We start from the raw sequence: 17,181 nt of genomic DNA, 5'->3' as shown, positions 1-17,181 counted from the left end.
TTTAATCTACAGGCAGTAAGTGGATCCCAGTGTGGTATCTAACAGTTATATCATTTCTGGGCCAGAATGCTGGTGTGACAAGCTAAGGCCATTTAGGGGGAATATTAAGAGAAGATCAGTCTAATGTTGTGTCCAAAGGAGGACAAAAAATTCTAAAATCATGGGAAAATAAGTTTATGCAGAGTATGTATTCCTATACTGTCAAATGTACAGCGAAACGCTGCCCTTTCTAAACCCGCTGTGTTGACTCAGTTGCAAGAGTTTGATCTCGCAACAACTCAGGGAAAAAAAGCAGGAAAATCAAGGTATACCTGGCCAAGAAAAGAAGTGATCACTGCCTTCATGAATACCTCATGTACTGCCAGATATCCCGGTGATCCAATTCAATAGTGTAATCGATTTCCCAACGTGGGGACTGACAGGATGACGTCATCATCACACGCACGCAGTCCTGTGCACACAATGTATGTGGGCTGAAATCATTCAGGTTGTATGAATAGGCCTGTTCTAATTTACCCGGATTGCATATGCTCCTTAACTCTATGAAACACTCTCTGTAATAAGAACGCTACTCAGACGAGATTCAAGAGGCCGATGCCTTCAGGCTAGGGCAGAACAGAGCGTGGCCTCTGGTAACAGTAACGTGTACATACCTGGACGAAAAACAGCCACTTCAGAGTTAAGGGCCTTGGGCTATTTGGTCACATAAAATAAATGCAGGTCTTGGGAACTAGCTTTGGAATTTTTTATGTAAGTATTGTTTATTCCTTTGATTAGGAAATTGCACATACAATGAATTTTTAGACAAACTTCCCTTCCTTCATCCCCCACCCGCCCGCACCCCGACCCATCCGAAGTGCCAGCGGGGCGGCAGCAGAGCGGGGTGTTAATGAGGCCCCGGGCTTGGCATCTTGCTGGGGCTCATAAGCATGTGGTCACCCGTTCCCAGCTTCATTTCTAAAAGACTGTAAAATCATCCCAAATTTGGCACCATGGGAGCTATTGGCAAGGCGAACTGGGCTGGGGAGTCTGGGCAGCTCGGGGGACACTCCAAGGCTTTGGCAGTGCTGTTCAGGGAAGCTTCACATGCAAACTGCTCAATGTCCCTGAGGGCTCCATTCAACCTTCCCTGTCCCTAGAAAACGGGAGAAGCTACGAGCCACAGGGCACCGGAGGGTGATGTCTGTAGACTCCCAACAGCTGGGGGAGGGTCTGGGAGAGAGGGCTCCAGGACAGGGGAAGGGAGTAAAATACTCTGGACATAGGGATTAATCAAACTGCTACTATTTTGCCTACAAATTCTATCTTTTACAAATCTACAAGCCAAAACGAGAGGAAAAGAGGCAGTAAGGGAATAGGAAATATACACACCACTGGGTTAAAGTCAGAAATGAATTAATTCTACAAAGAAAAATTGAGAGGATGCCTTGTGAACCTCAGTTAGAGGGGAAGTCATGCATTCCTGCACCATCTACTGAGATACTCTGCAGCAAATAAACACCAATTTACTAATTTAGTAGCTTTTCTTTTTCATCTTCACCAAAACAATACTATTTTCATTTTGGACAATAACAATGGTCATAGCATTTTAAAATGTCTTTTCTTTGTGATTATGAATTTCAAAGTTGTTAAAAATAAAAAAAAGGAAAATTGACTGTGAACCACAAAATGACATTGCTTACTCCCGAACTCAAGTTGGCTGGTGGGTTTTGGTAACACTCCGAGTCAGACGCCCTAAATCTTCAGGCAAACTCAGGCACAAGGCCTGACTGTCCCATACTGACCACAGTCAGCATGTCCCCCACGTTCCCTTCCTCACCCCCACCCAGATACACACATCCAAATGTTCAGTGTCTCTTTTTGGGAAAGAGCTCAATCTCAATGGTGGTAGGTAGTTTGTACTGGAACATTCTGTGGCTAAAAAAAATAATAAAAAACCTAATGCTAATGTTGGGATTCTAAAGTTATAGTTTACAAAAGTAAGCAAGTCTCCTGGGGAACTATTATGCATTCTCACTGTAGTCAACGGAAGGTGAGCGCTGGGGGGATCCACAGGTGGCAGTCCTTGGCAGCCACAGGGGAACCGTCCCACCCGCGGGTTCTGTCTGGAGCCCGCTTCAGAGGAGCACAGCTGAGGGGGGCAGGAGGCGGCCAGCGAGCAGGGCCCCCGAGAGGCTATAATGACAAGTGCTGACTCAGAAAGAACAGAGCCAGGCGGACACCCCGGCATTTCAGACATACGGGGCTGGGAACGCAATGAAAATCCGGTTTGGCTGTTTGAGCCACTGCAGTCAGGCAAACAGGGTGACTGAGCATTCTGTCAATTAACTTTTTAAAATACTGAGATTGGAAACATGACTTTGGTGATAGGAAACGGAAAGCAGCAAGCCTGGCCCCCAAATAACTCTGGGCTGCTTAACAGTACGGGTTTGAGCCTGAATTCCCAACCAGTGTTGCGGTCACTGAATAGTCTGCCTGGGGACAGCTACCCACTGTGGACAGTGATCTGCAGCCAAGTTCAAGGCTGCTGCTCTCCACTGTCGAGGAGAAGCCGGGCCGGCAGTTTACCACCACATTCCAACACCTGGCTGGGAACTCGGTCCTGCGCTTCAACAAACACTCATGCAGGTCCCAGCTGTGGCTTCTCAGAACACTCCTTGAAAGACACTTGAAAGCTACCAGGATAGGAGAGGGGGGAAGCATGAAAACTGGCAGCGGGAGCTCTATCTAGGGTGGTACCCCAGCTTTCTCTCCCAATACACGTGCCCAACCTCCCAAGGGCACAGCGGGACTGATTCAGCGGTTATTTCTCCCTCTCTATCCTTACAGATGGTAGGAATTATGATACTGTGATTTACCACAGTGACTTAATTTCTGACTTCCCCTAAGAGAGTTCTTGGTAACAGGACAAGAAATCATGGCATCTGGTTGTGAAGTTTAACAGCTGACAGAAGATAAGGTGTAAGCAAAAGGTTAAGGTCATGCACAATTAGGGTAAATGCGCAAAGACGGGCCAGGTGGTACCCAAAGTCTAATGAACTAATAAAGGGAGCAAGAGAAAAAGATGATTTCGGCTGTGCAGCCCGCCTCAACCTCCCTGCTCCTCTCCATCTCCAAGGGCAGCCACGAAGAGCAGCCCACCTCAGATCTGTTGGGCTGCGGCCGAGCGGAAGACCTGGGTGCAGGAGGGTGAGCATTCCCAGGGCAGCTCTGCCCTCAGCAAAGGGCACTGCCCCGACTCACGGGCGACGCTGCGGCCTGTGTCCTGCAGCTCTGGGCCGCCGGCTCTGCTCACTGCTCCAAAGACAGGACACAAAGTCAGATGCCCGGAGGGCCCGGTAAGGGGTCCTGAAAAGAATCTTAAAAGGGGGACTATCTGGCATACATGCCATTTGCTTCATACATGTGAATCTACAACTACACATTTATATATTTTGGACACTGGATTAAAGAATTGGGAAACACGAAGAAACAGTTTTCCAGCCTCTCAACTACATTGGCCAGGAGCACCCTCTTTTCATCATCATTGAATATGGACCTAAGATGGCCAGGGAGGGAAATCCCACGTCTGGGATGGGTGATCCTAACTGCAGCGTCCACACCTTTTACTACATTATAAGAGACCAGTATGTTGAAAGTCCTTTAGTCTACGGCAGCTGCAACCCCAAAGGGCTCACTGCTCTTCCGTTTTGCTGCTATTCCTGAACTTCACCACCATGACGGTTATGTTGTCAGGGCAGCCTCTGTAAAATGACTGCAAAACGATGCTCTTGGCCCCGAAGTGAGGTTCATCCAAGCGCTCCTTGATGAACCGAACAGCTTCTTCGTTGCTGAAAGCATCCCAGAGGCCATCCGATGCCAAGATCATGAACTCGGGCTGGAGTTTGTCCAGGTCAAAGGTTAGGATATCTGGGTCTGGGATGACCACGTTGAGATTTTTCAGCGGATAATCCCCCAGGGATCGAGACATGGCCAGGATTCCCTGGACCCTCCAGGAGCCATTGAAACTGATAAAACCACCTGGAAAGAGAATGAGCCCATTAGCCTGACCAACAGAAAGCTCACACACTTGCTACAGTCTGGACAGGTGCACAGAAGGCCGACCTACCGCATGTGACAGGGCATGTGCTCCCCTCCCCCCACCTTGACACTGCCAGGAAGGAGCAGCACACTGCTGCATGGCTTGAGGTACGACACTCTACCAGTAGACCCTCATGCCCTCACCCTTGTATCTTAAAAGACTTCAAGAAAATATCAATAAGAATACTGAGGGTAGGAGATGTGTGCAGACAAGGGCATCAGTTTTGACTTAACACCTTGACAGTTCAGTGATTGACAGTAGGGAGCACTGAACCAGGGATTCGAGGAAAGTGGCAAAGGCATGGGTACTAGAGACAACTGCTGAGATTTAGCTTGAGACTGCCCTTGGGTGTGCCTATATAGATATCAAAACAGCACTCCAAATAGGATGAGGGTTTAAAAAACTGCTCTCGGGTCACACTGAATGGATTTAATTCCTGGTTCCATTATTTCTAGTCACATGAAACTTTGGAGGAGAAACTCTATCTCTCTGATTCTCAAGTTTTCTTGGCTGCAAAATGGGGACAGTAATAGGACCTATTCCATTAAGTCGTGAAAAATAAAGGAGTTAGTCCATATAATCACTTAGCACAGTGCCTGAATATAACATGCACTCAACAGTATGTATTATTGCCCAGCCCGTGTGGCTCAGTGAATTGAGTGTCATCCCATGCACCAGCAGGTCACCAATTCGATTCCTGGTCAGGGCACATGCCTGGGTTGTGGGCTTGATTCCCCAGTAGGGAGCATGCAGGAGGCAGCCAATCAATGGTTCTCTCTCACTGATGTTTCTGTCTCTCTCCCTGTCCCTTTCCCTCTATCTAAAAATCAATAAAACATATTTTAAAAAACAGTATGTATTATTATTTTTCTTTAAAGTGATTAGAACATTGTTCATTCACATATTATTTGTCAGGTAGTCATTAAATATATACTCCATCCCGGGATGATTTCCAGTTATGAGAATCAGGGAGGAGTGAGCACTGAAGCTGGGCTGTGACTGGCAGGCAGGACTCCTGTGGGCGGGGGTGAATGAGCACATTCCAGGAAGTGTGGGCTAATGGGCAAGAGCACGTGCTCTGGAGTCCGACCGTCCTGGTGTCAGTTCTGGTCTCACCATTCACTCGCCGTGTGTCCTTGTGTACACAAGCCTCTTGGAGGCTCCATTTTCTTGGTTGTAAAATGAAGATAACATTATCAACCTCGTAAGGCAGGGACAGAGAAAGTGTATGTAAATAGCTAGGCTTGGCTTCCAACACAGAGTAATCACACAATAGCAGGTAGCATCACTTTTTGGAAACAGCATCAGGAATGGAGACAGAAAGACCAACATGTATTTGGCCCAGACTGGTTGCAGCGAATTGTCACACAAAGGCAGGAAGGGAGATAGATGTCCCCAAAGGAAGGTCAGAGAAAATACACATAAAGATAATAAAACCAATCATAGTCCCTTCAGCCTTGCTATAAAAGACCCTGGACATAGCAGCTTAGATTAAGCTCCTCTGAGACAGTGTCCAAATGTGCTCCTACAGAGAATCCCTGCAGGGTGAGGGCGGGGTGATGGGTATGGCATGACAAAGAGAAAGGGTAAAACCAAAGTAACATTGCAGAAGAAATGGCATTTCCAGGCGCAGCATCCACACTCCCTTTGCCTGAGCTTACACAAGAGGAGGCTAAATGGATCTCAAGTTCAGGGTCACGGTAGACTCACGGGGACGGTGTCTTCGTGAGTAAGGAAGCCAGAGTACTGCACTCATACCGCCTGCAGCTCATCAAAGCTTGAGAGACGCTCTTGAAACATTGTTTGTTCCATCCCATTAACAGAAAACCTGACCCGAGCTTTCATTAAACATGATTCTGCATCTCAAGCAGTGACTGAAGCAGGAGGGTGCACTAACAACATTCAACACTTTGACTCAACAGTACAGCTTCCTGCTGTGAAGATGCAAATGTTGATTAGGTTCTGGGCAGAAGCTGACCTGCAGAGAGGCGACCTGCAGATCACCGCAGGCAGCGGCCTCCTGGTCCCGTCCTGGTCAGAGACCCAGGGCACAGGCGCTCCCCCCCAGCAGCTGGGCCCGCAGCTGGCACAGCACGCTCGGCACACCTGCTGCAGCTGTTGGTCTGGGGGGAGACGGGGGCAAGATGCCTACCATCCACAGACAGAAAAGACACCCCAAATCAAATCATGAAGATGGACCATCAACTGATAACCTTTCCTCAAGTATCTGTCCCAGTGTTACCTCAGTGAGGCCCACACTGACCACCCCGACACTCCCATTCCCTCACCTGCTTTCCGTCTCTCCGTGACAGTCTCCACCTGGTAATATACTCACCCGTAACACTCTGCATAAGCCACTGATTTGTATTTATTTTATATCTTAATGTCTGTCTACTACATTCCCCACCTCCAGCCCAATTCCAAATGTAAGTTTATATGCCCAGCCCCTAATTGTAGGAAAAAATGATAAAAAAGGGATTCTTACTCCCTAAACGACTTCCTTATACCGAGAACTGAGCAAGGTGCTGGGAAAATAGAAACGAACAGACCAAGTTCTTGCCCCAAAGAGCTCCCAGTCGTGAAGACAGACAGACGAGAGAGCCATACGTTGTAAAAGGTGGCCTGAGAGCCCACAGAGGACCCGGGGGAAGACGGAGGAGGTACCTAACCCAGCCTGGGGAGCCTGTGGCACAGTGTGGCAGGGAAGGCTTCCCAAAGGACACCCTTAAATCGAATCTTGTAGGACAAATTGAGTCTTATAGGACCACGAGGTATCAGAAACATGGTTCGTCTGGGGAATGTTAGTAGCTTGGTATGGCTGGAGGGAAAGCAGGGGCCCAAAGATCTCGTTAGCCTCTAAATTAGTAAAGGCTTTTGTTGGTCCTTTTAGAATCTTCGACCATGAAGAAGGGCAAAGTCAGTGGCCATTTATTTGCTAGAGTCCAGGCTCAGCCACCTCAGGAGCAGCCTCTGTGCTGATCTACTAATCACCGGTAACTAACCCTCATGCCCCAGGGGCTATCAGAGCAAGGCCCCTGGAAACCAGGCAGCTGACTGGGCGTGGAGGCTGCACACGCTCACCCGCTCTCTTTATTCTTTTTCTTTCCTTCAGTTGGTAAGGCTTGTGATCATGAGACAAAGGAATGGCGTTCCCGTCCTTGTCACATAGGACCCCACGGGAGTCACCCACGTTGGCCACGGTGAGGTCTTTATCTGATAGCAGAGCAATCAAACACGTGGTACCTGAAAAACAGAAGAGAGAGGTAAGGCAGGAGGTCGCCATGCTCGGAGGCTGGGCTGCTTCGCCGGTGACTGGATTCAGTCATTAAAATCGTTCCCGCTGGGTGAGACTTTGAGTCCAGCCACTCGGAGGACGATGGCTGCTCACTTCAGCAACACTGATCAAGTCTGACAGTCAATTTTCTTAACCATGTTACAGTGTCTCCGAACTAGGCTAGAAAAACATTATCATTTTCCCAAAACATTTTGCCTCTGCTACTCTTAATTTAAACACATCACACTTAATAGAATTAGGACAGAATAAAAATCAGTTTGAAGCTTCAGACAATTGATACACATTTTCTGCTTCTCTCTGGTGCGGAGTTTCTGTAGAGTTCCATCTGAAAGTGTGGAGGATGGAGGCTGAGGGCTGCTCAGCTGGACAGCCTGGAAGACGCAGTAAATGACAGATGCCAGCAGCCAGACCCTATGAAGCCACTGGGAGCTAGGAGGGAGCTGCCTATACAAACTTGTCTATACAGTTGGACAGCAGACTGGGAGTCAGGAACAGGTCAGCTCCAGGGTATGATGGGGGCAGGCCATAAAGGTAGAAGCAGAAAAACCTACCATGATGGCAGAAGTGAGGCTTTGGTAGACTGGGGGTGGGGATGGGGGTGGTCAGAGTCAGAGGGAAGCAAGACTGAAGAATTGCTTGCCTGAGCCCACACACACAAAAAAAGTCAAGTTTTCTTCAAACCCTTGGAATGACAGTGGATAGAAGCAAATAGAGTTGTACAGCCTGGTCTAGTTGGAGCTGCCCCCACTACCTGCCTGGTACCCTCTGTCCAGCTCCTCCCCCTCCTCCTCCCTCCTTCTGGACAACATCACCGACTATGCGAATACCTGATGAAATGCATAACCCTTTAAACTCTTGCTTCAAACTGATAATGCCTCTACTTGTTGAAATTATTCATCAATTAGGCTTCATTAATATTTAACCTCCTCATTAAAAAAGGCATATTCCATAACAGAATGTATACTGCATCTAAACAGCTCTTTAGTCTTCATAGAACAACACCAAGACTGAATTCTTAAATACACATAAAGAATAAATACAGGTTGCTATCAAGAGTCGGGAGAATAATTAGCATATTCAGTTATTATAATTCTATTTGAAATGCCATTCTTAAGCCTGTTTAACCCCCAACAATCCTGATCAGAAATGGAAACACATGAAATGTAGGTCAATTCTGGAGTTCTGATATGAAAAGCCTTGTGAAAGGGAAAAGAAAAATCTTAGGGATTATTGAAGCAAATTGCAAATCTTTTACCTTAAAAGAAAAACCGATAGCCCTGGCCGGTATTTATCAGCAGTTAGAGCGTTGGCCCGCAGACCAATGAGTCTTGGGTTCAATTTCGGTCACAGGCATGTACCTCGGTAGTGGTTCATCCCTGGCCCTGGTTGGGTCCTGTGGGAGGCAACCAGTCGATGTGTCTCTTTCACATCGATGTTCCTCTCTCTCCCTTTCTCTCCCTCTTTTCCACTCTATCTGATGATAAATGGAAAAATATACTTGGGTGAGGATTTAAAAAAAAAAACCTCAAAAACCTATACCAATGAAAATGTAAATACAGGAACCATTCATACAATTACAGTTCTTTACTCTCAGTTTTTGATATTGTAGTTTGGTCTTCAACCTTATCCTCACCTTGTTCAAAAGCATCCGATTAGGCTGACTTGTCTAACATAATCAGAGCATGAATTCTCCTGTAAGGGACATTCTTAGAGTTTGAAAGATGAAACAAAACAGCGTGTTACTGACCATTACTTGCCTCGGGAGCTCTGTCCCTGGAGCTCCCGGAGCCTCTCTCGCAGGCCTCTTCCCCTCTCTCGGCACTTGGAGGGCATGTTCCTGACCTCTGCTTCCCTGCCATCGGAGTCAGGCTGCTAGCCTGATTGACACTCCCGAGGCCCAACTGCCTAGGAGGTGTTTCCACTTTCCCATACTACGGAGGACCCCAGGAAGGCTTTGGGGTCTCCACGTGAGGGAAGCAGAGACATCCGCTGGCTGAGCCAGGAGCCTTTCCTCTCCCCACCCCCATTCCAGCCCCAGCGGCTCCCCATCACTGTCAGCTGCACTGAGCTGCTGTGAAGAAAAAAAATTTTAAAGAGGGGAGAGGTCATTCTCATAGCCTCTTATAGAAAAGGCTATAGCCTCTTTTTCTTATAGAAAAAGATTGAAATTTAGCTGCATATGTGATTAAGAACCACTGGCGGCTTTTAAGCAGGACAGTGATAGAAGGAGATTTGTGTTTTAAAGATCGTTTCCATGGCAATGTAGAAGATCAACTGGAAGCAGGGAGAACAGGCTGAGTTAGTAAGGACCTGAATTAACATAGTACACATAGAAATAGAGGGTAGGGGACAGATATTTAAAACCAGAATGGCTAGGTCATAGAGAATGAAGGAAATAAAGGAGAAGAGGAAAGTCCAGGGTAGTGTCCTGGGAGCTCCATGGGCAAGGACTTCGGAGGATGTCTGCTTAGGGCTCCTGGGAAAGGCTTTCTCTCTCCTGAAAGAGACAATGCTGAAAATGATTCACCTGGTTGGCCTACTGTTGGCTCATGTGTTTCCCAACCATCCTGCAACTATGAGGGGACATGCTTCAGGATCCAGGCACTGTGCCGAGGAGAAGCAGAGGTCAAGAGCCTGAGTCCCTGAAACGTAATGAAACTCCTGAGCCAGACTGGACCCACCCTATCCTTGTTCTATGAAACACAAAAGGTCTTTACTACTTAGAGCTTTTTAAGTTGGGTGTTTTTGTCCTTGTAGTATCCTGATTCAGAGGCTTATTGTCCAAGAGTTGCTTATCAAGAAGAGATTTAGACTGTAGCTGTTTAGTGTTGGATATACTTATTTATGGCCCACCCATTCCTTTGTCAAGAACACAATCCCAGCCCTGGCCGGTTTGGCTCAGCAGTTAGAGCGTCGGCCTGTGGTCCAGAGAGACCTGGGTTCAGTTCTCACTAAGGGCACGTACCTCGGTTGCAGTTTGTCCCCGGCCCTGGTTGGGTCGTGCAGGAGGCAGCCACTCGTGTCCCTTTCACGTCGATGTTTCTCTCTCTCTCTCTTCCTCTCTCTCCTTCCCACTCTATCTAAACAAAAAATGGAAAAATGTCCTCGAAAAATGTCCTCGGGTGAGGATAAAAAAATAAAGAAAGAAAGAACACAATCCCATTGTCCCTAGGGGTAAATCAGACCTGCCTCATGACGCAGATTTCAGGAATGTACTGCTTTCAGAAAGCAGGGTTTGCCCGTGCTAACAATAGAATCTTAGACCTGGCCAAAATGGGTGTGCCCCAGATGTGAAATCAGAGTTGCAGGCAGTGTTCAGGATCGCTGCAATGTCACTATTTTCTTCTGTGCACACCTGCCTGTATGCTGGCTGCAGGCCTAAGAATGTTCTAAAACAAACCAGGATCCTTTACTGTAAGAAATTTATTATTTGGGCTTTGCGGTCTTAGCTCGGGATCAAAAGGACTGTTTACAATCTACTCTTACTTCACAGAACAGACTACCTTGTTGCCGAGAATGCATCAAGGCCCCATGTCATCAACACCTGAAGTACCAGGATGGTAAACTTTCTTTGTGGGCTTCCACCCAGAGAAGCGAAGGGGCACACCCATACGTGCAAGGTGGCTCAGGAGAGTCCCCAGACTGACGTGAACAGAAATGGCCCCCAAATGGCTCCTCTTTGGGTCTCCCCTGCAACCTGAGCTGCCTCAACTTCCCCTCATCACACTCTGGAGGCCAGTGTGGCAGGAATAACAATGGGTGAGACAAAGGTTGATTAAAAATTGGAACTGTCGTTTCTTCCACGAGATTTTTGCATAAGCACAAATATCAGCCATTGAGTTTGACACTAGCTGACTACGAGGCAGTCAACTTGATGACACATCTATTACTTTAAACCATAGTGCTATGCAGTTTAATTCTAGATTTAGCTATGCTCGGGCTCTTCCTCGGCAAACACATATAATTAATAAAATGGCTAGAAGAAATAAGAAACAGTGTGTAAATGCCAGAAAGGTCTTTTCACAAATGAGGAATGGCACCCTAACTATAAAAACAATTTATTTAAGGGGGGAGGTCATAATTCATCAATAGAATTTGATGGAGTAACCATTTAATTTTCACACTTCACCAGAGTTAAAATATAGATGTGCTATCAGATGCTCTTGAATACCATTTTGAAATTGAAATGTTCTTCAACACCATTTTTCTTCTGTAATAAGAATGTTTATTTCAGCCCAGCCAGTGTGCTTCAGTGGTTGAGCGTCGACCCATGCACCAAGAGGTCACTGGTTCAATTCTTGATCAGGGCACATGCCCAGGTTGTGGGCCAAATCCCCAGTGGGGGGGCATGCAGGAGGCGGTCAATCAATGTTCTCTCTCATCAATGTTTCTATCTCTCTCTCTCCCTTTCCCTTCCTCTCTCTAAAATCAATAAAGAAAAAAAAAAGTTTTTTAATGTTTATTTCACACTCGAGTGTGGCCTGTGGATATCTTCTAATCCTTCCTTGTCAGTTAAGTAGGAACATGTTAAAGAGAGTCACTCCCAATTAGACTGACCACATACACTGTGGAGTCTTAGAAAACCCCAGTGGGCCCTCTTGCCACGGGAGCCTTTTTCTTGACGCCCTGGGCATCCTGAGTATGAGTAGGCAGACAAGCTTTTGTGCTGCTCATTAACATACTTCTCATAACTACTGCTGACATTTAGTTTAGATGAGAGCATGCTACTGAAATTAATTTATAATTACATAATCACATCCTAGATTCCAAGTCTAGTATCTTTTAATGGCAAATAAAATTAATTTCATGGTTCTTTGATTCTTCCTACACAAGCCAGAGAAGCACTGGCTATATTTTTTCATCTCTTCGTGTTATTTGCTGATTCTTCATTTTTCTTCAGGTTTCTAGCAAATTACAGGTAGTGTCTCTGTCTCTTTATAAATCTATGGGAGTGGGGTATAAGAAAAACTTCTGAAATTGAGCTTTCTTAAAAGAGTTGTTTGCTTTTACGTTAAAGGCTGAGAAAAGAAAGGCAGAGAGGGAAAGGAGGAGGAGGCTGGAAACGAGAGCTATAGCCTGATTCATCTGGTGCTTCACAGAAAATTACACTTTCTTTGACGTTCTCTTATGGTAGAATCAACCCTCATCCCTATGGTTTCAATTAAAAACAAACCTTGCGCCCTGGCTGGTTTGGCTCAGCAGTTAGAGCGTCGGCCTGTGGTCCAGAGAGACCCGGGTTCGGTTCCCGCTAAGGGCATGTACCTCAGTTGCAGTTTGTCCCCGGCCCTGGTTGGGTCGTGTAGGTGGCAGCCACTCGATGTGTGCATTTCATGTTGATGTTTCCCTCTCTCTCTCTCCCTCCCGCTCTATCTGAACAAAAAATGGAAAAATATCCTCAGGTGAGGATAAAAAAAAAAACAAACAAAAACAAACCTTGCTCCCTGGCCGGTTTGGCTCAGCGGTTAGAGCGTCGGCCTGTGGTCCAGAGAGACCCAGGTTCGGGTCCCGCTAAGGACATGTACCTCGGTTGCAGTTTGTCTCCGCCCCCGGTTGAGGTCGTGGGGGTGGCAGCCACTCGATGTGTCCCTCTCACATCAATGTTTCTCTCTCTCTCTTCCTCTCTTTCCCTCCTGCTCTATCTGAAGATAAATGCAAAAATGTCCTCGGGTGAGGATAAAAACAAAAAAACAAAAAAAAACCCTGGCCTTTGAGGCTATTAAGTTATCTTTACTTAATTACCATATAGCTATAAACCTGTTACACATATATGTGTTGGAGGGTGACATTTGGAGATATTAATGAAGTTACTGCCCACTGCATGTGCATGATCCCCCTTCATTCAGTCTGAGGCCCTCATTGTCTCAGGGAAGATCAGGATTGCTCTGGCTGAAGTGTAAACTGAAAGAGTCAGATTTAGCTTTTGAATTTCAAGGTGACTGTGGAAACTCACAAAGATACAATATTCTCAAGAGAAACATTGTTTTTAGTCCAGGTTCTGGGCTAAACCACAGGCATATGAAGATGGAGCAAACTGAGTTTTCTGCCCACGAGTCCTCTCCTCTGGCTCCCCTGACCACTAAGGTTGCCAGGAGACTGCAGAACAGTAACAAAATCCTGACACTCAGACTGACCCTGGGGAACAGGGGGGATGAGAACATGAACTCACTTGGTATTTACACATAAGAACCTGAGACAAATCAGGAAATTATGGAATATACCTGGAAATTATGGAAAGTAAATAGAGTAAGATTTTGGTATCAGATAATACAAACCCAAATCTAAGTTATATTCAGTTCTACAGGGATAAATTGTATAAATAGATTTCTACATATGTTTATTTTGTAGTTGTATAATATGTGTGGATAGATAGGGAGATATCATGTCTATTGCACACTATATATTTTAAATTTTTCCCTGGCCTAGAAATTAGGAAACTTAATTTCCAAAATGCTCTAGGCAGTACCAACAATGTTTGATAACCAAAGCTGAGTTGCCCTTGTGAATCAGGCTATTGGCAGGTTCTGTAATTACATACAAATAAATGACTTCCAGATCTATCCAAACAGAACACAATCACTAATACCCTCCCCCCCCCCATTTAAAGGACTAAATTAGAGGTTGCACACTTATGTTTATTTAGGGTAAATAAGTAAAGGCAAATCAGGTTTTGGGCCAATTTGATCCAATCATTGTGAACTCTTTAGCTTACTTTGGGATCAGTGGGACTACAAAGCTGACTTGAAAGCTATGTCTTCTGGAAGGCTACTACCCCAAAGATCTGGTTACACCCCGACTTCATTTCCATCTGGCCCATCTGGACACATAGAAAAAGTGAGATCCCATCAACACATCAACAATGGAGAAAATGCAACCATGTACTTTGTGTAAATGGTCCTCTTTTCCTCTTTCTCCCTCAAGCCTCTATCTCCTGTACCTAATTATAAGATTGGCTCTGTGTGTGCACATGTGTGTGTACAAAATCACTTTATATTCTGTATTCCCTCATTCATTGCCTTCTGCATGCAAGTTACTAGGCTTGGTGCTAGAACAATCCAGTTGAGCAAAATATAGTCCTTAACCACAAAGCATTTACTACCTAATGACGAGATGAAACCAGACCTTCAGAATCCAGCGTGGAAAATGCTGTGACAGTGCTCGGAGAGCCTGGGTGTGTGGATGGGAAGGACGGCACAGAGGGGGCTCGGTCTGAGGGGATGGCTGGAGGTGGAGAGAACTGAAGGGAGGATGACTGGGAGGAAGTGAGACCTTAACTCTCTCTTGAAGACATAATAGGGTAACACTCACATAGCTTAACATGGTTCCTGCCACAAAGAAAGGGGTAAAATAAAAAATCTGTAAAATAAAAATAAATGAAGAAAAAAAAGAGCTTTTAAAAGAAAATTTAAAAAATATATTTCACTTTTAAAACAAAGAACAGAATAAACATTTGTTTATACTCTTTGACTCAATAATGCTAATTCTTGAATTTTATTCTAAGGAAATAATCAGAAATATGAACAGAACTTCATGGATAATGACTGACCTCACAGAATTATTTAAAATAGCAAAACAATAGAAATAATGAAAATGAATAGACATATATACATTATGAAATACCCAGATATAAAGCACTGCATGAACATCAAATGTAGTGTTTCTTTTTTTTTTTTTTATCCTCACCCGAGGGTATTTTTCCATTTTTTGTACAGATAGAGTGGGAGGGAGAGAGAGGAAGGGAGAGAAACATCGACGTGAAGGGACACATCGAGTGGCTGCCACCCGCACAACCAACCAGGGCCGGGGACAAACTGCAACCGAAGTACACGCCCTTAGCGGGAACCGAACCCGGGTCTCTCCAGACCGCAGGCCGACGCTCTAACCGCTGAGCCAAACTGGCCAGGGCCAAATGTAGTGTTTCTGAAGAATATATGTTGTCATGGGAAAGTGCTCATAAGTGGGAAATGAAATAAAACTATATATAAAATTTCTTTACAAATATATTACATTAGCATTTTTACTTAAAAAACTGTGTATAAAATATTCCAATTTATTTTAATACATATGTATATAAATATATGCTGAAAAGATATTGGTTATTAAAGTTGATTTAAAAACATCTTCTTAGCCCTGGCTGATGTGGCTTAGTTGGTTGAGCATCGACCAAAAGGTTGCCAGTTCAATTAGCAGTCAGGGCCCAAGAGTTGAATTGGCACTTAAGGCACGAGCTACATAAACACAACTGATAAAGGAGCTGGCCAGGCCAGTTAAAAATGAGGAGATTCTGGCCCTGGCCGGTTTGGCTCAGCGGTTAGAGCATCGGCCTGCGGTCCTGAGAGACCCGGGTTCGGTTCCCGCTAAGGGCATGTACCTCGGTTGCAGTTTGTCCCCGGCCCTGGTTGGTCGTGCGGGTGGCAGCCACTCGATGTGTTCCTTTCACATCGATGTTTCTCTCTCTCTCTCTGTTCCTCTCTCTCCCTCCCACTCTACCTGAACAAAAAATGGAAAAATGTCCTCGGGTGAGGATAAAAAAAAAAAAATGAGGACATTCTGTAATTAAATAAGGAACACTGTGCTCTAAGTAGGTCTAAATCCCCTCTTGACGCCCAACTGTTTAACATGTGGACTTCAGGAGACATCTTTAAAACTCAAAATAACACTTCAAGGGGCACAACCTCCACTTATCTAGAGCTTCTCTCAGGATCCCTGGAAGTCATCCCTCAGGGTAAGAGCTGAGAAGTAAAACTTCTCACAGCCCCTCTGCCCTTTGGATCCACCCTAAGTCGCACGGGCTTCTGAAGGTAGTTTTTTCACTTGCCACCCATCTATTTGCCAGGCGAATGTAATAAAGTCAACCTCTAACTTGACTAGAATATGAGGTTTTTAAACATTAAGCATGATTCATGCAATTAAGTTTTGTTTAGGGCTGCACCAGGGGAATGCTTCTCTCTACCTATTTTACTTCTTGGAGTTCCTGAATAAGCAGAAAGTTTGCAGGAGCCTGGCACACAGAGCGGTCCTGGCCCACGGACAGCAGCCGCATGGCGGGAGCGCACCTCCTCCCGTGGTTGGCCTCAGACAGAGCCTAAAGGAGCTGTAAACCTCAGGGTGGCATCGCCCCCGGCTTGCTGGGCTTCTGCCATTCTGGCTGAGCTTATAAATGATGCTTACATAGCCTCTGAACTCATCTGCTAGCTAGCCTGAGGCTCGAGATATTCATTCATTTAGCAGGATTTTAACAAGCACTTTCTGCTATGCCAGGCATTTGGATAGAAGCTGGGTACTCAGACACAAAAGATGAAATCCCTAGGTGGAAAAATCACAGTATAAAGGGGTGCCAGAGGGGAGAGCATAGAAAAGCAATTCTGTGATGGTTGAAGGTGAGAGAGGAGACTAGCAGTGGTATGAGAAGGAGGAGATACATTTCAACATGAATAGGAGTTAGCCAAACAAAGTTGGAAAGGAGAAATTCCTGGCTTACGTGTGTGTGTGTGTGTGTGTGTGTGTGTGTGCGTGTGTGTGTAAAGATTGTTTTTTAAATATTCTTTTAACATGATAATAACTAGGACAACTGATTTAACATGAGTCCAAATATATGTCAAATTTCAATATGAATATTACTGACTTTAAGAAATGTCAAAACTCTTAAACATTCCTGAGTTGCAAATATGAATATAAACCCACAGGCTATTTTTTTAAAAATTGTGTTTAGAAAGAAAACATAAAAAAGAAACAAGTTCCCATCCTGCTTTTAGAATGTCCACAAATCATCCATATAGAATTTTCTGTGATTACTTAATTAATAAAA

General features: G+C 45.3%; 1 protein-coding gene across 3 annotated transcripts in view; it reads right to left on the bottom strand.

Annotated features, from left to right (window-relative positions):
- Window positions 1-855: 855 nt before the first annotated feature.
- The window catches only part of PPM1L (protein phosphatase, Mg2+/Mn2+ dependent 1L), a 248,372-nt gene continuing 232,046 nt past the window's right edge, over window positions 856-17,181 (bottom strand). For all 3 annotated transcript variants that reach the window (XM_036242253.1, XM_036242254.1, XM_036242256.1), the window contains exons 3-4: window positions 7,163-7,324; window positions 856-4,020 (exon numbers count right to left, since the gene is read on the bottom strand). In XM_036242253.1, the coding sequence (XP_036098146.1) occupies window positions 3,674-4,020; window positions 7,163-7,324 (509 nt within the window). In that variant the 3' untranslated portion in view covers window positions 856-3,673. The remainder of the gene's footprint in view (window positions 4,021-7,162; window positions 7,325-17,181) is intronic.

Source organism: Molossus molossus, unplaced genomic scaffold (genome assembly GCF_014108415.1).
Source record: "Molossus molossus isolate mMolMol1 unplaced genomic scaffold, mMolMol1.p scaffold_m16_p_5, whole genome shotgun sequence".
Taxonomy (NCBI): domain Eukaryota; kingdom Metazoa; phylum Chordata; class Mammalia; order Chiroptera; family Molossidae; genus Molossus; species Molossus molossus.
This window is presented reverse-complemented; position numbering and strand designations above follow the sequence as displayed.